Source organism: Chionomys nivalis, chromosome 2 (genome assembly GCF_950005125.1).
Source record: "Chionomys nivalis chromosome 2, mChiNiv1.1, whole genome shotgun sequence".
In the NCBI taxonomy this organism is placed as follows: Eukaryota; Metazoa; Chordata; class Mammalia; order Rodentia; family Cricetidae; genus Chionomys; species Chionomys nivalis.
Genome location: NC_080087.1, coordinates 120,837,175 through 120,861,522, shown reverse-complemented (window position 1 = coordinate 120,861,522; position 24,348 = coordinate 120,837,175). Strand labels below are relative to the sequence as shown.

General features: G+C 52.9%; 2 protein-coding genes across 3 annotated transcripts; one reads left to right on the top strand and one right to left on the bottom strand.

The window, feature by feature from the left end:
• The first annotated feature begins 949 nt into the window (after positions 1 to 949).
• Positions 950 to 15,644, top strand: Slc4a3 (solute carrier family 4 member 3). 2 transcript variants are annotated; one of them, XM_057758797.1, is made up of 23 exons: positions 950 to 1,220; positions 1,609 to 1,752; positions 2,061 to 2,226; positions 2,763 to 3,034; positions 3,148 to 3,263; positions 3,689 to 3,885; positions 5,308 to 5,456; positions 5,554 to 5,734; positions 6,074 to 6,209; positions 6,452 to 6,635; positions 6,969 to 7,068; positions 7,468 to 7,652; positions 8,065 to 8,290; positions 8,418 to 8,636; positions 8,957 to 9,105; positions 9,265 to 9,459; positions 9,735 to 9,965; positions 10,204 to 10,293; positions 10,694 to 10,860; positions 11,425 to 11,678; positions 11,964 to 12,133; positions 12,325 to 12,498; positions 13,235 to 15,644. In XM_057758797.1, exons 2-23 carry the CDS (start codon positions 1,702 to 1,704, stop codon positions 13,310 to 13,312), a joined length of 3,690 nt encoding a protein of 1,229 aa, XP_057614780.1. In that variant the 5' UTR covers positions 950 to 1,220; positions 1,609 to 1,701; the 3' UTR covers positions 13,313 to 15,644. The 2 variants fall into 2 exon arrangements, with proteins under 2 accessions (XP_057614780.1, XP_057614771.1); XM_057758788.1 differs by lacking the exon at positions 950 to 1,220 and adding an exon at positions 1,313 to 1,452.
• A 4,921-nt stretch (positions 15,645 to 20,565) lies between these two features.
• LOC130869618 (tubulin beta-4B chain-like) lies at positions 20,566 to 22,094 on the bottom strand. The gene has a single exon (XM_057761919.1). The coding sequence runs from the start codon at positions 22,041 to 22,043 to the stop codon at positions 20,706 to 20,708; it is 1,338 nt and encodes a 445-aa protein (XP_057617902.1). The 5' UTR covers positions 22,044 to 22,094; the 3' UTR covers positions 20,566 to 20,705.
• Positions 22,095 to 24,348: the final 2,254 nt, after the last annotated feature.

Genomic DNA, 24,348 nt, shown 5'->3' with positions numbered 1-24,348 from the left:
GTGCTGGGATTAAAGCTGCACACCAGCGAGCCATGCTCTTAATTGTGGCCCGTCCATTCTCTTACCAGGGGATTCCAAAATGTGTAAACTGCAAAAGGGGGAACTATTCATCTCTGTTGCCTGATTGCAGATGTGATGTGACCAGGTACTTCGAGCTCCATCTGGCAGCCTTGACTTTCCCCAGCACGAAGTTACTCTTAACAGTAAACTAGAATAAACCCTTTCTCTTTTAAATTGCTTCTGTTGGAGTATTTTATCAAAGCAATAGGAAAGAAATGGGGACAATCCTTGATTTGAGGGGGCGGGGTGCTACCGAGCACAGGGCTCTGAGCACAAAGTGGGGGAAAGCCAGAAGCCAGTTTTTCCTTGGTACCCCACAAGGCTATTATGTATAAGGGATTTCCTTGGGTGGGGCTGAGATCCTGCAGGGCAGGGGCACAGGGATAAAGCACTTGCTCCTCTCCCCTCTCTCCTCCTTTCCACTTCTCTTGCTGAGCCAGGAGTCATTTGTTTCTCTTGCTGGAGCCTACCCGTCTCACCCTCCGCTGACCCTCTGGTTCAGCCCTTGTTCCTCCCCATTTGTTTATTCTAAGATATAGTGGCATGGCTTAAACCAATGTTATCCAGGGCTTTTATGGGCATGGGTTGTGCTAGGGTGCCCAGTTTCAGAGAGACCCAGAGAAGAACACACAGGGTTCCAGGTGCTCTTCCTAAGATCTCTCTGACCTTGGAAAGTGAGATAGGTCCTCAGCGGTTGGGGAAGTGGGGGCGGGGGCATGGAAGCTTAGCCACAGGATTTTAGAGTGGTTGGCACAGTTGGGATGTCCCTGTTTCAGCTGCCTCTGGCTACAGATGGGTAGATAATGTGCCAAGGTCAAATGTTGGGTGGTGCCCAGATCCAGAAGCCAGGCCTTTGAAGGGCATCAGCTGAACTGAAACTTGAGGTGTTGGTGGCAATTGCTTCCAGGGGTCTGTGATCTCGTGGTCCAGACTGGAGAGGCTCGTATGTGCGGATGGGGGTCTCTTCCAGTGCTCCTGAGGGGAAGGGAGGGGTGGCTAAAAGCAAGGTGGAGGAGCGTGTTTGAGGGATTGTGGGAATTTAGGGCCGTGCACCCGCCCCTCCTCCCCCCGCAATGCGTGGGGGCGCCTGGAGAGGGGTCTTGCGGGCAGGTGGGATCCTGCGGAGACCCGAGTGCGGAGTGCGCGCTGGCCCGGGTGGGGTAAGTCAGGGCTCATCTGCTCCCATTGTGCGGCCGGGCGGACGCTGGCCGGTCGAGCCAAGCGCTAGGAGGTGGAGCTGTGGGTTGCGGGCTCCGGCGCCTGCGTCCAACCCGGCCGGGCTCTGCGAGGCGAGAGGCCGGACGGGAGCCCGGCAGCCGCGCCCCGGAGCTAGCGGGGAGGGACATGGGGCGCGGCGGCTCTCCCAGGCCCCGCAGGTTCCGGAGCCCCGAGGTACTTAAGGGCGAGGCGTGGGCCCCGGGCCGGGTGGGAACATCGGGCTGACCGGTACCGGGTTGGGCCTTGGAAGGGGGCGCGGGCTGGACACGGGGATGTAGCTCCCCGGAGGGGGCCCACCAGCCTAATTCCTGACCCCGCCTTCCTCCCCAGGGCTCCCAAAGAGGTCTCCGCAGCGCCCCCTTCTTCTCACCCGGGGTTTGAGTCCCACAGTGATTGAGAGACTCCCAAGTCTTCAACCCTACCATGGCTAATGGGGTGATCCCGCCGCCCGGGGGCGCCTCCCCCCTACCCCAGGTGACTGATGCGTGGAGGGTGGGGTGGGGGAGGAGGGGCAGGATGGGTGGGGTGTCCTCTGGCTGACCCTGGGACCACCAGATTCAGGCATTGAGCTTTACTGGTGTTGTGGAGGAATAGGGGGTCTATTAGTGTTTTACGAATCCGTGACTGGTGTACTCAAGGCCCGGGGAAGCCCTCAGAGAGTGTTTTGGGGGATGTTGATGCAGGCAAAGGTGAGAGTGTTGGGAATGTTGAAGTATGAAGTTGGGGATGGTGGGGGGTGTTAATGAATCAGGGGCCCTTAGGAGAGGCTTTCTGGCCTGCAGGTCCGGGTGCCCTTGGAGGAGCCCCCTCTGGGTCCAGACATAGAAGAGGAGGATGATGACTTGGGCAAGACCTTGGCTGTGAGCAGGTTTGGGGACCTCATCAGCAAGACCCCGGCCTGGGACCCTGAGAAGCCTAGCCGCAACTACAGCGAGCGGGACTTTGAGTGTGGGTAGCCCGGGGACCCCTAGTTCGGCAGCCTTCACCACCATCACCTTCATCGCCACCATTACTGCGCTCACCTCCGGCTTGATCACTCAGTGCCATCCTGTGCTGGACGCTGTGCTGGGCCACCATGCCGTGTCAAGTCATCCCGCCTCCCTCGCCATCACCTGTCCACCTGTCGGGGGACTGGGCTCCAGACCAGGGGACATGTAGAGGAGATGGGCTCGAGGCCACCCTCAGTGACCTTCATCATCTACTCTGGCCCCACTCACTCTCTGCTCTGCCATGGCCCCTGTTGTGTCTTCCCTCAGCTTCTCTTCTGTGTCACACGCCCTGTTCCCTCTCCGTCACTCTCGTCCCCACTCTACCAGGCCTTGCCAATGGCAGGCGCCTGGACACAGTAGTTGGGAGGGGTGTCCTGGCTCTAGAGGATTAGGGTGCCCTTGTTTGAGACCTTGAGCTAGAGTCAGGTGTGTACTCCTTGGTGGGGGAGCCCTACTCTGCTTCAGGGGTCTCAACCAACTCTCCTGCACCCCCAGTTCACCGGCACACATCCCACCACACCCATCACCCGCTCTCAGCCCGCCTGCCTCCACCCCACAAGCTGCGGCGACTGCCCCCCACCTCTGCTCGGCACACCAGGAGGAAGAGGAAGGAAAAGACCTCTGCTCCTCCCTCAGAAGGGACGCCCCCTATCCAAGAGGAGGGGGGAGCTGGAGCAGAGGAGGAGGAGGAGGAAGAGGAAGAGGAAGGAGAGTCTGAGGCAGAGCCTGCGGAGCCTCCACTCTTGGGGCCCTCACAGAAAGCAAAGGTGGGGACTACTCATTGAGGGAGGGTTGGCTGGCCAAGGGGTTGGCACGGAGAGGATGCAGGATGCCATGAAGGTGGCTGCTGGGAGTTCAGTCTGTCCATGTGTGTCCACAGTTCTCTATTGGAAGCGATGAGGATGACAGCCCGGGCCTTTCGAACAAGGTCACCTGTACCAAGGCCCTGCCTTCTGTGGGCCTGCACGCTGACCAAAGCCCCCAGCGCTCCGGCAGGTACTGGTCCCAGCTCCCTGCACCCAGCCCTCATTGAGTAGAACCCACTGCAGCCCAGAGCAGTTGGGCCAAGTCTCCCACACTTACCTGATTCCTGACCCTGACTAGTGTCCCTTGGTGTGACCTGGAAAGCAGAGAAAACGAGAGAGCTTTTTCTCCAGGTTTACAAAGTCAGAGGGAGCAAGAGGGGAGAAAAGGAAGAGATGAGCCAGAGGTCAAGGGTCCTCTAGACCCGAAGTGCTGGTGAAGAGGCAGGGGTACAGGTAGAAGAGATGAGCCAGCAGTGGTAAGGGATGGGCATGCTGGGGAAGGGAGCCTGTGTATTCGCTCTGGCTCCTGAGACCAGGGAAGTTACAGGAACCCACTAACATAAGCCAGCTCCTTGCCTCTCTCCATCAAACCTAAGGCTCATGTTGCTTCTTCAGCTCTCCCAGCCCCCGAGCCCGGGCTTCCCGAATCTCTACAGAGAAGAGCCGGCCCTGGAGTCCATCAGCCAGCTATGACCTGCGAGAGCGATTGTGCCCGGGCAGTGCCCTGGGCAACCCTGGGCCAGAGCAGCGGGTGCCCACCGATGAAGCCGAGGCCCAGATGCTGGGCTCTGCAGATCTGGATGACATGAAGAGTGAGTGGACCTTGAAGAGGGTCCTCCCACTTCGGGCTTGGCCCTTTCTGCAGTCTCTGTGTGGCAGAGAGAGCTTAATCTCACTAAGCCACCTCTGCCAAAGCTGTTTCCCTTTGTGTCACTCATGAGTGCGCTCTGAGTCACCTCTTGCATAAAGCGCCGTCTTCCTCGTGCACTCTTTGAGGGGTGTTCTCCTGAGACCTCCCTGCTCTGTAAACTCTGCTATAACCGACCTGCCTGGAGGCTGAGGGCTAAACTGCACTGCCAGGCCTGCCTGCAGCTGCCCTCACTCCTTCCTACCACCCTTGGCCTGGCCTGGCTGTGATCTCGGCACATTCCTTCCATCTTATCAGTGCCTGGCTTTGGTGCCACCTGTCATCACCCATGGGGCTCTGTGCCCAGGCTAGGGGCATCACTGGTCTTCCTCCTCCTCCTCCTGAGATTCACAGGGTGTGGGCGGGGGCAGAGGTGGGGGGAGTTAGGGCTTTGAGCTCAATACGTCATGGAAAGTTGCCAGGGCCTGAGGACAGGGACAAGAACAATCCGATGGCAGCAGCAGCAGTGGCAGCGGAGTTGGGGGGGCAGTCATAGGGAGGGTGTATTTACAGATCCAGGGTGGGAGTCGATAGGAGGAGCAGACTTGGGGGACCAGGAGAACTGTGAACAGGAAACCTTACCATCTCCAGCTGTGTGGGCAAAGGCAGCTCCTGCTGGGGGCTCCCACCCCTTGGGACATCCAGGGCTCTGGGAAGGAGCAGGGCTGAGTCCTTGGCCACCAGGGGAATGACGAGCCCCATGGACAAGGTCATGGAGCCCAATGGGGCTCTGAGTCCCAGGCCCAGGGACACTGAGGACCGGAGCCCTGGGAGGAATCCAGTTCCTGGCACTGGTGACTTGCTGGCCTCAGAGGATTTGGAAATGTTTGTATTGGACTTTGAAGACTATGGCCTGTGGGAGCCCATGAGGGGCCACCCGAGCCCCCAGGCAGGGATAGCTGCTTGTGAGTAACTGGGCAGCCAGCCTGTCCCCAGCTGTTGGCCTAAGCAGGGCAGGTGGGAGGATGGCTAGCCGTGCATAAGCCTGTTGGATTGGATTGGGGTGTTAGACATATGTGGGAGCTAGGTGTCTAGGGACAGGCATTGGGCCTATGGCCTCACAGGGAGGGCCAGTAGTTGTGGTAGGGACTCCAGGGTCCGGATGGGGCTGAAGACTTCAGTTGGAATCTGCTCATTGTTATGGCTTGGCCAGCGGTGTAAGGTGGCCCTGTACTGCGCCTTCCCACTTCCTGAGAGTCAGTCTCCGGATTTGTGAAATGGCCCCCCTGGATTGTGTGGTCTGTCATAACAACCCTGTGGATATGGTGGATACAGCATGGGCTGTGGCCTCAGACCCTGAGATGGATCCCTGGGGTCTTGTTCACAGGCCACCGGCTGGAGGACAACCCTGGTGTGAGGCGACACTTGGTGAAGAAACCATCCCGGATACAGGGTGGGAGAGGAAGCCCCAGTGGCCTGGCTCCCATCCTGCGCAGAAAGAAGAAGAAGAAGAAGTTGGATAGGAGACCTCATGAGGTAGCGTTGCGGGTGTTGCCCTTTGGGATCCACTTTCCCCCTAGTGACAGCCCTAACCCTGACCGCCTCTGGGCCCTCACCTTGATATCTGCTGCAGGTGTTCGTGGAGTTGAACGAGCTGATGTTGGACCGTAGCCAGGAGCCACACTGGCGGGAGACGGCACGGTGGATCAAGTTTGAGGAGGATGTAGAGGAGGAGACTGAGCGCTGGGGGAAGCCCCACGTTGCTTCCCTCTCCTTCCGTAGCCTGCTGGAGCTCAGGAGGACCATTGCCCAAGGTAGGGCTCCTCAGTCTGGCCTGAGCCACTGAGCCGCAGCCGGGCTGCTCAGTTCCCTGGGACGACTCTGGGAGTTCTGAGGGGCCGAGCTATGGGTCGCACCTGGGGCCTGATGGACCTTCTGGCCGTCTGCACTCTGAGCCAAGCCTCCCTTCGCTTGGGCTCTTCTTGCACCATTTTTCAGGGCTCCCCCAGCTGCCTGTGACACGTGTACATGCTGGAGCGTGCACAGGCCCTGAGCTCACCTTGCATGTTTGCTGACCCTTGGGGAGCGAGGCTGTGGGGTGGGGGTGGGGTCTCCTGTCTGGCAGGATGGTGCTTCCTCTTACTGTGCCCTAGGAGCGGCTCTCCTGGACTTGGAGCAGACCACCCTGCCAGGCATTGCTCACCTTGTGGTGGAGACTATGATTGTATCTGACCAGATCCGGCCACAGGACAGGGCTAGTGTCCTGCGGACTTTGCTCCTGAAACACAGGTGTGAGGGGCTGGGGACGAGGGCTGTGTCTTCTTCAGCTGTCCTAGAAGCATTGCCTCTTCTAAGGGGGACTCAGCCTGAGCATGCAGGGGATGGGGAGCTTAACCTGCTTCTGCTCTGTCTTTCTGCCTCCCTAACCAATAGGAAGCTCTCACATTAAGTAAAAGGTCCTCCTACCTCTCACCTCCTTGTGACCTCTGTCTAACCTAAACCTCTCCAACTTACCTTGCCTCCTTCTTTAGCCATCCCAATGATGACAAGGACAGTGGCTTTTTCCCTCGAAATCCATCAAGCTCCAGCGTGAACTCAGTCCTGGGGAATCACCACCCAACCCCTAGTCATGGCCCCGATGGTGCGGTACCCACCATTGCTGATGACCTAGGGGAGCCAGCCCTGTTGTGGCCTCATGATCCTGATGCCAAGGAGGTCAGTCACCTTGTATAGCCTGGGCTTGGGAACTTAGAAGATGCCCGGTTTAGTTGAGATTGGGAAGGTCGGATGCCCGGCACTGTGCTGAGCACACTGTGGGGTCTGTGGGTGGCGCGCACGTGGATTCCCTGTGTTGATGATACAGAGTTTGGCTGTGGTGATGTGGGAGCTATTTAGCTGACAAAACTGAGGTGGGGCAGGGCATAGAGGAGGGTGCTGGACCCTTCTAAGAAGTTGGGGAGAGAGGAACCAGGGCTGGGGCAAGGTTGGGGAGGGCCTGCCATGGCCTCCAGGCTGGGTCCCAGCCCTATTCCAGTTCTGCGTCCTCAGAAGCCCCTCCACATGCCTGGAGGAGATGGTCACCGGGGGAAAAGCCTGAAACTTCTGGAGAAGATCCCTGAAGATGCCGAGGCCACTGTTGTGCTTGTGGGTAAGGAGGGCTGGGTACTGGGGACAGGGTTTCCTGAGTGTCCTCTGCTGTTGTCTGTTCCCCTGGACCTCTGGAGGAGGCTACTCTGAGTCCTTTCTTCCTCATTCCTGGCCTGCTTGCATTGCATTCCAGTTACCTGCCATCTTGAACTGCTGCTAGTTTTATATAGCACCACTGTGGGAATAAGGAAGAAAGTTATCCCTGTGTGGTATAGCCTTCATTTCCACCTATTGGTAACTGTTATGTGACTGTAAACATGTAAGTGACCAGGGTACTTTTAGATCTGAGGCTTCTTTTACAGTACCCAACTGCTCCAGTGCACAGAAGAACCTGGCTCGCCCTTCCGGGGCCTGCCTCGACTGCTCCTCCTTGTCCATCCCTGCTTTCGTCTTTCTCTAGGCTGCGTGCCTTTCTTGGAGCAGCCAGCAGCAGCCTTTGTGCGGCTCAGTGAGGCTGTGCTCTTGGAGTCTGTGCTCGAGGTCCCCGTACCTGTCCGCTTCCTCTTTGTGATGCTGGGGCCCCGCCACACCAGCACCGACTATCATGAGCTAGGACGCTCCATCGCTACCCTCATGTCTGACAAGGTTAGTCCTTCCACCTGGGACCTGCTTGTTCCTTAGCTGCCTGTCTCTGGAGTGGAGCTGGCGAGCTGTTAGCCCAGGGTAGGAAACAGAACCCTGGACTGTGCTTGGAAAGGGGTGGTAACATGGAGCTCACACGCAATGCCTTGGATGTAAAGATGTGGAGGGTTGGTGGTGCTGACTGTGACTGGCCTCACATAGGAGAGCCTCCTAGCCAAGTTGATGTCTGGGATGCTCGTTAGCCTGTAGAAGATGGGCAATGCCCAGTCAAAGATGTTCTAGACTCCCTTCCTAGACTGTCCTGGTGCATACGGTTGTCTATCTTCACCGCCCTACCTCTGTGACCCAATGCCACCTCTCTGAAATCTTCCTGGGCTCTCATGGCCCATCTTTGAGAGCCATACTCTCTTCCCAGCTGTTTCACGAGGCTGCCTACCAGGCAGATGACCGGCAGGACCTTTTGGGTGCCATCAGCGAGTTCTTAGATGGCAGCATTGTGATACCCCCATCCGAAGTGGAGGGCCGTGACCTACTACGCTCTGTGGCTGCTTTCCAACGTGAACTGCTGAGGAAGCGGCGGGAGCGTGAACAGACCAAAGTGGAGATGACCACCCGGGGCGGATATGTGGCCCCTGGCAAAGGTCAGACCCCAGCCCAGTCCTTTGTGTTCTTACCATCCCTGCCCACAATACTTGGGGGGATTCAGCCAGGGCTTCCAGACGGGAGGAAGTGGCCTGTGTTCCATTGGTATCTTGCTCCCTTGCCCAGAACTGTCTTTGGAGATGGGGGGCTCCGAGGCAACCTCTGAAGATGATCCCCTGCAGCGGACGGGCTCAGTGTTTGGGGGTCTGGTGCGGGATGTGAAGCGCCGGTACCCGCACTACCCCAGTGATCTGCGGGACGCACTGCACTCCCAGTGTGTGGCCGCTGTGCTCTTCATCTACTTTGCAGCCCTCAGCCCTGCCATCACCTTTGGGGGGCTACTAGGTGAGACTTCTGGGGTCCCTGTGGGGGCCAGATGTCACCTGCAGGGTTACATCATTCACATCACTTAGGGGGATGATGGACGGAGGGGATAGGAGAGCTGTGACTCCCTGCTGGGTCAGAGAACTGCAGCGATCCCTTATTGGGTGGCTATAAAATGGGGGTGCAAGGGCAGGATCCCTGTGGTCTCCTTGGGAATGTGGGCAAGGCCTTGTCTGTTATTCTGGGAGCTGTTCTGCACTTGCTGGGGAACTGGATGAGGAAGGGGTCAGGACAGGAAGAGCCAGACTTACAGCCACCCTGTTGATCCCTCTCCACTCCAGGAGAGAAGACGGAGGGGCTGATGGGCGTGTCGGAGCTGATTGTGTCCACAGCTGTGCTTGGGGTCCTCTTCTCTCTGCTGGGAGCCCAGCCACTGCTCGTGGTGGGCTTCTCAGGACCCCTGCTGGTCTTTGAGGAAGCCTTCTTCAAGGTGCCGCCCCTCTTTCCCGCCCTTTGTTAGACCCATAGAGCTGGGTGTCTGTGCTCTGTCCCTTCTTCCCCTTGGTGTGTACCCTTGTTAAGCCCACAGGCACCAACTTCTGGGGCAGATGACCCCCCTGTAGCTAACCACCCCTGTTACTATCTCTAGTTCTGCCGAGCTCAGGACCTGGAGTACCTCACCGGTCGAGTATGGGTGGGCCTCTGGCTGGTGGTCTTCGTCCTAGCTCTGGTGGCTGCAGAGGGCAGCTTCCTAGTCCGCTACATCTCACCGTTTACCCAGGAGATCTTCGCGTTCCTCATCTCGCTAATTTTCATCTATGAGACTTTTCACAAGCTCTACAAGGTGTGGCAGTTCCCAGAGGGTGGGTAAGGATAGGGAGGTGGTGTCCTAGGGAGGTCTGGAGCTTGCTGAGAGCAAGGTATGGGAAGAGGGCTTTGTGTGTGTGCGTGTGTGTGTGTGCGTGCATGTGTGTGTGTGCGTGCATGTGTGTGTGTGCGTGTGTGTGTGCGCGCGTGTGTGCATGCGCATGTGTGTGCGCGTGAGGTGGAGGTTGGGACATCAAGACTGGGATTGCCGTCTGCCTGTGGAGGGTGAGGCATCCTCTCCTCCACACGTAGGTGTTCACAGAGCATCCTCTGCTGCCATTCTACCCACCGGATGGGGCCCTGGAGGGGACCCTAGAGACGGGCTTGGAACTGAATAGTAGTGCCCTGCCCCCCACAGAGGGACCACCAGGCCCAAGAAACCAGCCCAATACAGCTCTGCTGTCTCTCATCCTCATGCTGGGGACTTTCCTCATTGCCTTCTTCCTGCGCAAGTTCAGGAACAGCCGCTTCCTGGGGGGCAAGGTACTCTGTCTCACTTGATTGCTGTTCCTTCGAGGCTCAGCTCCTGAGAGTCTTCTGCCTGCCCCCCTCCTGGCCAATCCATTGCACCTCCCCACAACAAGACAATAGTGCCTCCCGGCTGTGGCTGGTACACAGGGGAGTCACCTAGAGGGATGTCCTAGGGTACTTCTGGCTCAGCTTGGCCCCAGAAAGGATTGGGGTTGTCTCCTAACCCTCATCCTCTGGGTGCACTTGGCAGGCTCGGCGCATCATTGGCGATTTTGGCATTCCCATTTCCATCTTGGTGATGGTCCTGGTGGACTATTCTATCACAGACACCTACACGCAGGTGAGTGTGCCCGACCTGAGTGGTCCAGGTTCTGGAGCAGGCTTGCAGCCCAGCTCTCCTGGTCTAGTGACAAGAAGTTGGGCCACATCAGGGGCTGCTGTGATGACATTCAGTCCAGGGGCTACCCAGGGTATCCGAACTGTGTATGATCCCGAGTGGGAGGAATTTGGAAGTGGGCTGGTGCAGAATACCCGGTCTCCCTCTAACTGTGGAGCCAGGAGGAAGGTTCCATTGCTATCTCTTCTGCCAGCTCTGGGAGAAGCAGTGACTTTGAAAACTGAAAATTAGTTTCACCAGCTCCCTAGAGTTCTGGGGGCCTCTGTGGCAGGAACATCTGCAATGTAGACCTCTTCTGTAAGAAGCCTCTGTCCCTGGCCCTTGCCTTCTTTCCTCCATGCAGAAGCTGACGGTGCCTACAGGGCTCTCCGTGACTTCCCCGCATAAGCGCACGTGGTTCATCCCACCGTTGGGCAGTGCCCGTCCCTTCCCACCTTGGATGATGGTGGCTGCTGCTGTCCCTGCACTCTTGGTCCTCATCCTGATATTCATGGAGACACAGATCACCGCGTGAGAGGGCTGGAGGGGGAGGTGGAGATGGAGGGATGGCTTGGCTTCAGGGTTAAGGCAGGGGTGTCTTATCTGTGTAGGGATGCCCTGTGGTAGACTGAAAGGAATTTGTTGGGCTCTCGCAGGAGCGAGGCGGAGGGGGTGGAGGAGCTAAAGCAACAGGCTGGAACAGGCGTGGGCGTGTGGGCCCAGGCATGGTTCTCCGTGATGTTTTGACCTGGTCCTCTCACGACCACGGCTGGCGGGATGGCACTTGGCAGTTCTCAGAATCCTGGCAGAGTGTTCTCTCACCTAGTGATGCTCACACGTTTCTCATTTTGGTTTAACCAAAATAGCATGGTAGGATCTGGCATCTGGATTTTGTGGTGCTTTTAAATGCTTGCAGCATGAGAATTTGGCTCCGATTTCCTGCAGTGTGAGAACTTTAATTTGGGAACGTGAAAGAGGAAGCTGATGGGTCCAGGGAGAGCTCGCCTCCCTCCCCTCAAGTCTTGGGCGACTGTCATGTGCTTTTGCAGGTGTGCCTGCTAGCTGGCTTCTTCTTCCCCCCCCCCCCCCCCATAGGCTCATCGTCAGTCAGAAGGCCCGAAGGCTACTCAAGGGTTCCGGCTTCCATCTTGACCTGCTTTTGATCGGCTCCCTGGGTGGCCTCTGTGGGTTGTTCGGATTGCCCTGGCTCACAGCTGCCACCGTCCGCTCTGTCACCCACGTCAATGCGTTGACAGTCATGCGCACTGCCATCGCACCTGGTGACAAGCCCCAGATCCAGGAGGTTCGGGAGCAGCGAGTCACCGGAGTGCTCATTGCCAGCCTTGTGGGTGAGCACCGAGTCTCCCCCCAGACTTGCTCTCCTGGGCCCAGTGGCTTCAAATCCTCTTGATCCTGGGCTTGACCCTCCTGAATCTGCAGCTGTATTGTGCTCAGCTCTCCCTCAGGACCCCAACCCGTCCACGCACACTCTGGGAGCTCTTCCCCACTTCTTGTCCTGCTCCATCTCTGTCTGTGAGACCCAGATTGGTCCAGCGAATCTTGTTCCCTTACCAGGCCCTTTGTCCAGGCAGGACAGGGAACAGGGTTAGGCAGATCTGTGTCACCTCCTCCAGGCCTATCTATCGTCATGGGGGCTGTGCTGCGCCGGATCCCATTGGCTGTACTCTTCGGGATTTTCCTGTACATGGGGGTCACTTCGCTGTCTGGTATCCAGTTGTCCCAACGTCTGCTGCTCATTTTCATGCCAGCAAAACACCATCCTGAGCAGCCCTACGTGACCAAGGTCAGGCCCAGATGCATGCAGCTGGAGGGAGGGGGGTACAGGATGCTGGGAGGGAGTCTGGAGGGACTTCCAGCTTAGAAATGGACGGGAGGAATACAATAAGGATAATTGGGACCTGGAGAGCCATGTTCCCATAGGTGTGGGTGTGGGCAGAATGGCCACTGTGGAATGAGACTGAGCCTGTACCCCAGGTGAAGACGTGGCGGATGCACCTGTTCACCTGCATCCAGCTGGGCTGCATTGCTCTCCTCTGGGTGGTCAAGTCTACGGCGGCCTCACTGGCCTTTCCTTTCCTGCTCTTGCTCACGGTGCCTCTGAGGCGTTGCCTTTTGCCCCGGCTCTTCCAGGACAGAGAGCTGCAGGCGGTAAGGGATGATGGCTTGGGCTGGCAGGGTGAAGGCAGGCGGTCACTGGAGTTAGATACCCGGGCTCCAGGTTATAAAGTCTCAAATACCTGTTGGTTTGTGTGAACTTGGGGAAGTTGCTGAATGTTCTGGAATGCTGTTTTCACCAGTGTAATGGGCTTGTAGACTCTATCAAAGGATTGTTGGGAGATTTCAATAGGAATCTAGGTAAAGCTGTTGATAAGAGGCTTCAGAAAGAACAAGACAAGACAGGGCTGCTGTGGACAGCTGTGCAAGCTGTGCCTGGACAAAAATCACCTGGCCAGGGGTTGCATGTGGGTTGGCGTAGCACCGACATCAGTCCTTAGCCCTGTTTCTTTCGACTATAGGAAAGGATATCTTGCTGCAAGTCTTTCCACCCTGTGGGTCCTGGGAATTGAACTTAGGTCATCAGACTTGGTGGCAGATGTCTTGATCTGCTGAGTCATCTCACTGTCCCAGTTTTTTGCTTTTGCATGCTCAGATACGGGGTACAGAGGTGCCATGACCCCAGGAATGAGCATCCTGTGTCATAGTTGCCATTGTATGGGTATGATTTGTATGTTCTAGGTAACCTGGTAATGAAGGCTTTGGCCAAGGAAGTACTTCCAGCAAGGGTCCTGGAGCAGGGAGAGAAGGTGTTTAGGAGAGGGTGTGAGGAACAGAAAGGGACACACAAGTCCCCCTGACTTTTCCAACCCTGTGCTCCCCTCTGCAGCTGGACTCTGAAGATGCTGAGCCAAACTTTGATGAGGATGGTCAGGACGAGTACAACGAGCTGCACATGCCTGTGTGACCCTCAGAGACCCCACCTTGGTGACTCACAAACCCTAGGAACCCAGCACCAGGGCCAGACATTCTTCAGGACCCAGGGATGTGCCCGGAGTCACTTCCCATGCCAGGCCAGTGGCCCCGTGACTTTCACAGACTAGACGACACAGGCTTTGAAGTCATTATAACACACTCCTTGTCTCGCGTCCGCCTCATTTTCTTGGTGCCACACTTCCCTATCCGAAATATTATCAGGGTCATGCAGACTAGAAGAGGTGTGAAGCATGGAACAGAGGCCTCGAGGGGGAGGGGTAGATTCAAGACTGCACAAAGTTCAAGGTGGGCCTTTTGTTCCTTCCTCGGCTCCCTTTTTGAGTAAAGCTGAAGAGCCGGAGGTTCAAGGTCGATCGAGGGTCACACACCCATTAATTTAGCTCTGGATTAGAAAGAAGGAGAGGACAGCAAGGCATTGCTTTCCTTAAGCCACTAGGGAAATCAGAGTGACTTTTGTCCTGTGGGGCTACAAAGCTGAATGGAAAATGTACATCTAGGGAGCAGGAATAGCAGCCCAAGCCTCTAGACGCCAGGACGGCGGCGTGGGGTTTGGGGCCTCCAGGACCATTTTAGATTCTCCTGGTTTAAGAGTGAAGCGGTTCTAGGATTCCTGAAACCACTCCTTGTGCAACAGTCTGCCTCTTTTTTTTTTTTTTTTTTTTTTGCCAGAAATAACCTGGGAGGCCTTGGGGAGGGTGGAAACAGGACCCAGTACTTCACGGTTGCTAGGTAACCAGCTGCCTGATGCAGCCTGCCGACCTTGTGTAGCCCTCTGGTGGTTGTTTTTGCACACTGCATGGTCTGTGGGCTGAGCAGGAGTAAGGCTGCCATCTGGCGGATCCGATTTGATCCCAAGCTTAGTTTCCTGAGTTCTGGGAGGTTCATCTGGTCTGCTCCAAGCATCCAGGGTTAATAACCCTTTGGTTTCACATGGTCCTTTCCCTCTGGAGCTTGCTCTACGAGTCTGTGTTTCCCGTTTGACCTCTGCTTTCCTGCCACGTGTTCAGGCCTACAGTTAGTGCCTGAGGCATGGGACACAGAGCAGTTGGAATGTTCATTGTGCTCCCAAGTCGGCAGTGCTGGGCTGTCATGTTTTAAGCATTGCATCCCAGCTGTCCACACTCCCTTGGTCTGTGATGCTGTCATGCCTTTGGCTTCTCTAGCCTCCGTGAAGACAAAACCTTGCCAGATGGGCCATGACAAGGTAGAGCCAAAATTCTTGGCTTAGAATCTAAACAAAGGTTTCACACACAGAGAGGGCAGGACCTTCTCCTAGGCAAGTTTGACTGATAGGCTTCATGTGAAAACCCACTTCCCTTCCCAGCTTGGAGCCCTTTCTGGGTGTTGGCCGCTGACTGGCTCTTCTGTTTTGGGGATTCCCACACAACTCAGGAAGGAGTCTGCTTTTCCAGGACCCCCGTACTGCAAGCGAGAAGAAGGGGTTCCACATGGAAATGAGCCCCAGTCAGGGCTAGTAGCAGGGGACAGTGATGTTTGGTAGAGCGAGGAGACCCTGAGACCTCACAACAAAAAGTGAGAAAGTCTTGAACGTAGAGTCAGCCACGATACCTAATATTCAAAGGTTAATGCGAAGAGATGAACCGTAGGGTGTGGGCTGCAATTCAGGAGGTCAAACCTGAGCTGGGCCTGACAGAAGATGGAATTCTGTGGTGGGTGCCTGGGCAGGGCTGGGCAGACTGATGGGGTTTTCCTAACAACCCAGAAAGTCACCAGGAAGAGTACTGTTTGACAGGAATGGAGACCAGGTTGCTTCTGTAAAAGACCAGGCATGACAAGACTCAAGCCTGGTGGTCTAGAGTGGATGTCACCTGAAGACGTTTGGAATTTGTCTCAAAGCCTTGGTGGCCCCTGTGTTTCCGCTGACCTTTCTTTGACTGGGCCTTTGACCATATCCTCGCAAGGACTTGGGACCTTTGAGGACATTTTTAAAGCACGGAGGGGGAATCAGGCACAGCTTAGACGGGGAGAGGTGGGTATTACGAGGCAGGTTTGTGGAATATGGTCCTCCAAACAAAACAGCCACTCTGATGAGATCAGCTGTGGCTGCTGGCAAGAGACCATCAGGAGTGGCCCGTGGCCTGGTGAATCTCATCAGAAGGAGGCTTGGGGGGCATTAGACCCTCACGTAAGAGTTTGCTTCTCATCATTTATTTTGACTATGGGGAAGCCATCACCCACAAAGGGTGAAGACTTTCCAGTGTGGCTGCTTTGGGATGGTCACCCACACCTCTCCAGTCAGCCCCTTGCCCATGCTCTTGATAATAAACTCGTGGGTTCCCCAGCCTCGGTGGGGTTGCACTTCAGTCTGTTATTGGGGCCTTTTAAGGGGGAAGTAGAGTTTATGTCTCTTCACAGAAGGAATTCTCCCACCAGGTGACGAGAGTCAGTGGGAAGGCCCTGGTATATTTAACCAAGCAGACTCACTGTTGACTGATTTGGTTTGGAGAAGGAGTAGGCCTGTGCAAAGTGTTGGGGTGTGGGGGACGCTTCCAGTCGGGACATGGCATCACACATTCTGACTTTCAGAGCCAGATTTTGGCCACACCTTGGGCAAGTGCCCAGAGTTTTCATTATCCTCGGACAAACTCAAGCCCATTTCCAGTCCAGGGTTCTAGCTCCTTCTTTCACGTTGTACAAAGGTGACTGTCACTGCCCTGTTCCATGTGGAGGATTCGGTTCACTTCAGACCGCCAAGGCCCTTGTGGCAGCTGGCTGTCAGAGTTTGTGGACCATCTGCTCACATTGCCCCACACCCTCCTTTTGGGCACAGAAGCTGGCAATAAGATGTACCATTTGGCAGGCCAGGTGACATCCCTTCTTGTATCATATCAGGTGACTCAGATAATCTTCATGGCTGTTGACACTTGGCACTCTCAGAGGGAATTCTAAGCAGCAAAATTTAGACAAAGCTCAACTCAAGGGCACCTGTACCAAGCACTACCCGCTTAGCTCTCAGTGAAGCCATTGTGGAGAAGCAACAAAAGCAGGTTCTGGCAGTGCCTACCAGTGGCCTGAATCCAAGGTGGCAAATTAGGAAACGCAGAGTGAGGAATTTGGTTTCCAGATAAATTATTCAGTCGTTTGAATTTGATCCATCGCGTGTCTCATCCATTTTTTGGGAAAAAAAAAAAAAACGCGGGCTCCAATATCCATAGGATTTATGTTCTGTGAGAAAGATTTACCGTTTGAGTGGCCTGCTGGGATTATTTTCAATTTCCTAGGAACTGTTCGTTAATATTGAACGATGCTTTATCAAATGCTAACTAAGTGGACAGCCGCTGGGAAGCTCTCTGGGTGGCGGATGATTCACAGTGGCTGTTGGCAATGGGAAAGAGTTGCCCAGAGCTCCTTCATATCCTGTGTCCCCATAGGTGAGGCATAGCTGGTGTCAAGGTACAGTGGAGCATGGGCTGGTGCAAAGATGGAAGGGAAGAACTCTGAAGGGGGTGCAAACCAGGCTGTCCCCTGGCAGGCCACTGATTGTGCTGTCTAAACTTAAACCCTTTTTGTAACCTCCATGCCTTGCATGGTGCCTGACCACAGAACACAGAAGACACGGCGGTGGACAGATGTCAGAGTAGGAAGGACCAAGTGGTTCTGAACTCCATCTTCTTTAGGATCCAGTGACTGCCTCATGACACCAATAAGACCTTTCCAAGAATTCCAAAAAGGTTTCAGTGCTTGTGTTTATTTCTCTTAAAGCTGTCATTTCTCTGTGACGGATAGGCATCATGCTCCAGAGCCCAAAGAGGCAGTGTGGGTTTCTTTCTGAGAGCCAGGGAGAGAGAGGCTGATGACGTTGTCCTCCGCACCAGACTGACAGGTTGATATGGGCCGGGCTGGGAGAGTAAGTGCCACCGTATTTTCCAGGGGCTGCAGGACAGGAGAAGGGGAGAATGTGGAGTCAGCTGGCTCTGAGATGGGCCCTGGGTCGATCTGTGCTTCCTAATCCACCAGTAGCTCCTCAGAATACTAGAATCCAGATCATGTTGGAATGGTCTGCCAGTTCGGTTAGGTGTCTTTACGTGTACATAGCAGCTCTGTGATTCTGCCCATAGCATGGTACAGGGTAAAACTGAAGTAAAAATAAGGGAGTTGACATAGAGCGAGAACTGGACATTTAGCAGGGGCTTATGAACAAATCATGACAATAATGACAGAGGTGTCAGAAGTCGTTCTTCAGGCCAGAGTATGCATTGGAACCGCTTAGGAAGTTTTAACATACTATCTGGAGTGTACAGGCTCGTGTGTGTGTGTGTGTGTGTGTGTATCAGGGATGGAACTCAAGCCTCATGTATGATAGGTGAATTATCTACCCTAACTCTTCCATTAGCTTTAAAGTGTGTCCCCCTCAATCTCAGAGATTCTAACATGAAGTCAGTGTTGACAGCCCCATCCTAAACTAATGTTTTTTCCCATGGATCATTTCTGACCTCGTCTCCACAACAGTTGAAAGTAATTTCCTATTACTTGCTTCGCCTTGCTATGGAAATGCAAACACTCGGTTTGCATATTTATTTTAGAATGCTCCAGGGCAGGAACCCAGCCTATTTTTATTCTTCCGTTTACCAGGCAACAGCGAGCACACACACGTGATACTTTGCAGTGTTTGGGTTGTGAGCCAGGAGCATCCTTTGCTGGTTTTGCTGTCACTGAGGGCATTGTGATTGAGTGGCCAGAGCGTCAGGACTAGAAGCTGGGAGTCCTGAGTCAAAACCTCAGTTCAGCTATCAGTTGGTGGCTTTGGCTACGCTGTCAGTTCTTACTGGGAGATATAGAATTTGGCTGCAGTGTCTCTTGAATAGACCGTGTTGTATGAAATGACCTTGACCACTGCAATGTTTGCTTGGGAGAAGCAGGAAAGAGGCTGCCCTAGAGAATTATTAAGCTTAGGAACTCCTTAAAGTTTCCTCAGCTGGGGTAGAACACAGACCCTGGGGAAGCCCTTTTGGACATTTCCAAGGACATCAGAAATTCTAGGGCCACAGAAGATAAGGTAGTGTTAATCCCACCGGTCGAGAATAAGATCACTACCACAATTTAAAGTTAAAATTGAAGCAAGCTTTAATTAAATACTGGCCAGTTGGATGGACTCTGGCCAGGTCCATCTCTGGTTCCCCAGAAAAATGGCCTGAGTCACAGTTTTCAGTGGCTTAAGGACGTTCAATCAGGAGCAAGCATACATCCCGATGTACCTCCAGCCTACATCCAATCGGGCAAGCACACATATTGACTTATTTCCTGCATGTGAACCTCCCACCCATATGTAATCAAGCACATCCAGGCGCAGATGGGTCAGACAAACTTGTTTAGAGTAGTAAAACATGTGGCTTGTTATGTCCCATAAGCCATAGCCTCCAGCCTTTCTGTCCTTGGGCAAGGGGCTTGCAGATCAGAGGCATTTTTGTTTCATGGCTCTCTACAGCATAAGAATTAAAACTTAAAATGTAATTGTCACTCTCACAGTTGGCATAGGAGATGGGATCAGCCATGATCTTAGAGAATGATCTTGGATCTCAGACATAGCTAGCTATAAGAGATGATCAGAATTTAATTACCTATTTTGGCATAAAAGCTAAATATTTTGATATGAAACTATAACATCCAGAGTTGTACGATCTTTTTTTTTTTTTTTTGATTTTGATTTTGATTTTGATTTTTCGAGACAGGGTTTCTCCGTAGCTTTTTTGGTTCCCGTCCTGGAACTAGCTCTTGTAGACCAGGCTGGCCTCGAACTCACAGAGATCCGTCTGCCTCTGCCTCCCCAGTGCTGGGATTAAAGGTGTGCGCCACCACCGCCCGGCGAGTTGTACGATCTTTATAAGTAACATAGAAATGATGAAAAGCCAAAACAAAATCAAAACCCCCCCAAAGGGAGAAGTACATGACAGGAACCAGAGATTCTTCTGTATGTGTGTATAGTATGTATATATATGTTCATGCGTGTGTATGGGTATTTGTACGTGTGGAAGCTGGAGGTCAAAGTTGAGTGTCTTTCTTAATCATTCTCCAATGTATTTTGTGAGAGACGATCTCTGGCTGAATCTGGAGTAGAGCTCACCGGTTTGGCTAGATTGATTAGGGAGCCAGCCTATTCCGGAATCTGCCTTCCAGGCACGGGGATTCTAGACAGCATTGCTAACTTTTTACAAGGGTATTGTCAATCTGAACTCCGGTTCTCTTGTTTGTGTTGCAAGTACTCTATCCACTGAACAATCTCCCCATCCCAAAGACAAAGATTCTCTAGAGATAAATGAACAATACATTGTTCAATGCCTTCAGAATTAAACAAACACCAGATCAGGTCCACCACCTGGGCGGTAGGCGTAGAGACTGGTAGTCATTAACCTAAGGGGTTGGCTTGCTCAGCAACCTGTGTCTTTTAAGTTAGAAAGTGACTCAAAGTAGGGATCCATGGGTCAGTCTGCAGCCTCACCTGGATTCTAGTCAGCATTTTACTTAGAACCCCCGGCTCATTAACAATCTCAATTAGCTGAGGAGGTTTCCATCTTCTCCATGGGTAGATATTTTAGTAGCCTGAGAATAATTAAAATCAAGGCTACTAATGCTCAAGGGAATAAAAACTATCATTTCAATCTCTTGAAATTAAATATTTTTGCATATGTATTAGCTTACATATATAGAATGCACAACTTAGATAGAATTTGGCCCATTAGAATAATACATCACACTTAGCATTCTATTTTAACATTTGTATGTTAATTGCTATGTGCGATTTTTTTTCTAGTTGAAATCTAAGTGTACATCAACTTCATAATACTTAACAGAATTTAAGTCAACTTAAAAGGCCGATTCAGGAGTAGGGTTTGCTCCCTAATCAATCTCGCCAAACCTGTGAGCACTACTCCAAATTCACTGTTTTGTGTTTTTTTCAAAGGTTTATTTATGTACAGTGTTCTTCCTCATTGCCTGCATGCCCCCAGAGGGTACTAGATTCTATTATAGATAGTTGTGAACCACCATGTGGTTGCTGGGGATTGAACTCAGGACCTCTGAAGACTAGTCAGTGCTCTTAACCTCTGAGCCATGGCTCCAGCTCCCCGTTTTTCATTTCTTAACTTATTAAGTCTGTTAAAATCACTTTTGACTTTGGGGAGTTGGTCAGTCAGGTGAAGTACTCAAAATGAAATCAAATACATTCAATTTCATTCATTCTTTTTGTTAGTTTTTTTTTTTTTCACACTATGAATTTCTTTAATGGTGGTATCTGTACAAATGATGTCAGGACAGGACAGCAAATGCACAGTGGACATGGCTAGCAGACAGATGTGAATGAATAAAGAGTTCACACTGCTCCCATGCTGTAGCTGCTTCCCACAGCTCTAGGCCACCTCCTCCTCAGCCTCCTCCTCAAACTCGCCCTCCTCCTCAGCTGTGGCATCCTGGTACTGCTGGTACTCAGACACCAGGTCGTTCATGTTGCTCTCAGCCTCGGTGAACTCCATCTCATCCATGCCCTCACCCGTGTACCAGTGCAGGAAGGCCTTGCGTCGGAACATGGCTGTGAACTGCTCGGAGATGCGCTTGAACAGCTCCTGGATGGCAGTGCTGTTGCCGATGAAGGTGGCGGACATTTTTAGGCCCCGAGGTGGAATGTCACAGACAGCTGTTTTCACATTGTTGGGGATCCACTCCACAAAGTAGCTGCTGTTCTTGTTCTGGACGTTAAGCATCTGTTCGTCCACCTCCTTCATAGACATGCGGCCCCTGAAGACGGCAGCCACCGTCAAGTAGCGCCCATGGCGGGGATCACAGGCGGCCATCATGTTCTTGGCATCGAACATCTGCTGAGTGAGCTCAGGAACTGTCAGGGCCCGGTACTGCTGGCTGCCCCGGCTGGTCAAGGGGGCAAAGCCAGGCATGAAGAAGTGCAGGCGAGGGAAGGGCACCATATTTACAGCCAGCTTCCGTAGGTCAGCATTTAGCTGGCCAGGGAATCGCAGGCAAGTGGTGACCCCACTCATGGTGGCGGACACTAGATGGTTCAGGTCACCATAAGTAGGTGTGGTCAGCTTTAGGGTTCTGAAACAGATGTCATAGAGTGCTTCGTTATCAATGCAATAGGTCTCGTCAGTGTTTTCAACGAGCTGGTGCACTGAAAGGGTGGCATTGTAAGGCTCAACCACTGTGTCCGACACCTTGGGGGAAGGGACCACACTGAAGGTGTTCATGATTCTGTCCGGGTACTCTTCCCGGATCTTGCTGATAAGGAGGGTACCCATCCCAGAACCAGTCCCCCCGCCCAGGGAGTGGGTCAGCTGGAAGCCCTGCAAGCAATCACAGCTCTCGGCTTCCTTTCTCACAACGTCCAACACCGAGTCAACCAGCTCTGCGCCTTCTGTGTAGTGCCCCTTGGCCCAGTTGTTCCCAGCCCCACTCTGACCGAAGACGAAGTTATCAGGTCTGAAGATCTGCCCGAAGGGCCCGGAGCGCACTGAGTCCATGGTGCCGGGCTCCAAGTCCACGAGCACGGCACGGGGCACATACTTGCCACCGGTGGCCTCGTTGTAGTACACGTTGATACGCTCCAGCTGGAGGTCGCTATCTCCGTGGTACGTGCCGGTGGGATCAATGCCATGCTCGTCGCTGATCACCTCCCAGAATTTGGCGCCAATCTGGTTGCCGCACTGCACAGCCTGCAGGTGCACGATCTCCCTCATGGCGGCGGCGACTGCGGAGCGACTGCAGAGGACGAACAAGCAGGGAGGAGCAGGCGCACAGAGTGCCTTTTTGTTAGTTTTTGAGATTATAATATAATCACATCATTCTCCCCTTCCCTTTTCTCTCTCCAAACCCTCCATGGGTTTTTGCTCTCTTTCAAATTTATGACTTCTTTTTCATTAATTGCTGTCACATGCACAGATATGTGTATAAACACATATATTCCTAACTAAAATCTGCTCAGTCTGTATAGTGTTACTTGTATGTATGGCCATTTGATATTAGATAACTGATTGGTTTGCTCTTCCCTGACTCGTTCTCCTTAGTTGCCTGTAGTTTTGTGTAGGGTTGAGACCTTGTCACCATCCACGCCATCCCATGCTCCTGCATTGTCTGAGTGTCCATGTCCCATGCCTCCCTGCCCCCAGTCAACTTTGGAGTATGTCTATTGGTGTTCTCCATGTTCAGCTCATGTTTGTACAGTCATGTTGCTGAGACATTATGGGTGTTGGAGCATTTCCTTCTATGCCCCAAAGTCACCTTAAGGGCCATGAAAACTTTTCCTCTAGCCGGGCGGTGGTGGCGCACGCCTTTAATCCCAGCACTCGGGGAGGCAGAGGCAGGCGGATCTCTGTGAGTTTGAGACCAGCCTGGTCTACAAGAGCTAGTTCCAGGACAAGCTTCAAAGCTTCAGAGAAACCTATCTCAAAAAACCAAAACAAACAAACAAACAAAAAAAAACCCTAAAAAACAAAACAAAGCAAAACTTTTCCTCTAATTGACAAATATCATGAGTATAGGAAGGCCTGGGGAACTGGAAAGTAGAGAAGGATAAACATAAACTTTAGGGGTATGAGATTGCTTTGTTTCCAAGGTTGAGCTGGTTAAGGGACTCCATCTGGTACCAACGACTTATCTCACAAGAGGAGACTTTGCTTCTGTTCCCTCTACCACTGGTGGTGGGCTCGGATTTACTGAGGAGAGATTTTGGTAACTGAGGAAGCAGGTTGAGGTTTTGGGCTGGGCCTTAGTCTTTCCCTGATGCTGTAGCAAACAGGATGGGAAATTCATAAGATATGATGGAGGATTTATTTCGTACGGTCCTGGAGGCCAGGAAGTTCAGTTCAGCAGACTCAGTGTCTGATGCTGGCTCTTTCCAAGATGGCAGCTGTTGCTGCACCCTCACATGGGAAAAGGGGAGAGGTGGGGCCAAAGGCTTTCTCAGGTCCAAGGGCAAGATGAAGTCAGAACCATCATAACACAGCCTTCACCTGCTGGACAGTCTCCATTACACAGGGCCTCTCTCCAACATGAATTCTGCAGGAACACATTCGTTCAGACCACTGCAGGGTCTAAGGATCGCCTCTCAGCAAGCCCTTGGAGGTTGCGTTCTGCTGTGCTCTTGGCTCTCCCCTGTGTGAGAGCAAGGTCGTTTTGTGGGAGAAGCTGAGATTTTCCTCCCTCCCCCAGGGGTGTCTGTGGTTGACAGCCAGGGGAAATGTGCGCCAGTGTGAATTATTCTTTGCACTCTTCTTTGCACTGCAGCTGACTTAATCACACACCACAGGACTGAGCAGAAGGATTCACACAACTCCTTCCTGCGAAGGAAGGGAATCCAACTTAGACACAGCTGGTGAGGTCCACTGTTAAATCCATAATACAGAAAATATCAGGCAAGACTACTACCAGTGAGTACAGGGTGCCATAGTCTGGTCCCTGGGAAGGATGTGACCTTTGTTATTCTGTCCCTGGAATGACTACCAGGATTCTCCACCATCCTACTTCTGCACATTGCTTGCTCCTGAAGCATTCATGGTCTTTGGTGGAAGTGCCTGATGGACTCACTCAGGTTGGGTGTCTTCCAGGAAGGCTGGAAAGAGAGTGACTTAGCTTCTGTGGTGGGAGGTGGGGCAGATTCTGAGATTCACAGTAGTGTTACATTGGAACTAGCTTACAAGGGCTCCTGTCAAAATTATAGGGATTTGTGAATGGGTAGATCAATTCAGCTATCAAAAAGTAAATTACAGCTGTATAAATAGTGATATCTCTTGCAAAGTACAGCTAAACTCTCTTTTCTGTTGTGTGTAAAAGAAACAGAACCCTAAAGGGAGAGATAAGAAGACAGACTAGCTTACCCAAGGGTTCCCCATCACCTCCCCCTTTTGTCTAAGTAAGAATTTCAAACCCAATACAAAACTATATACAATAAGAACAGATATCAAGTATAAAAATAAGAATTACAACCAGTATAAACAATATTAAGCAAGAAGCATATGCTAAATGTTTCAATAATTATCCTATTCT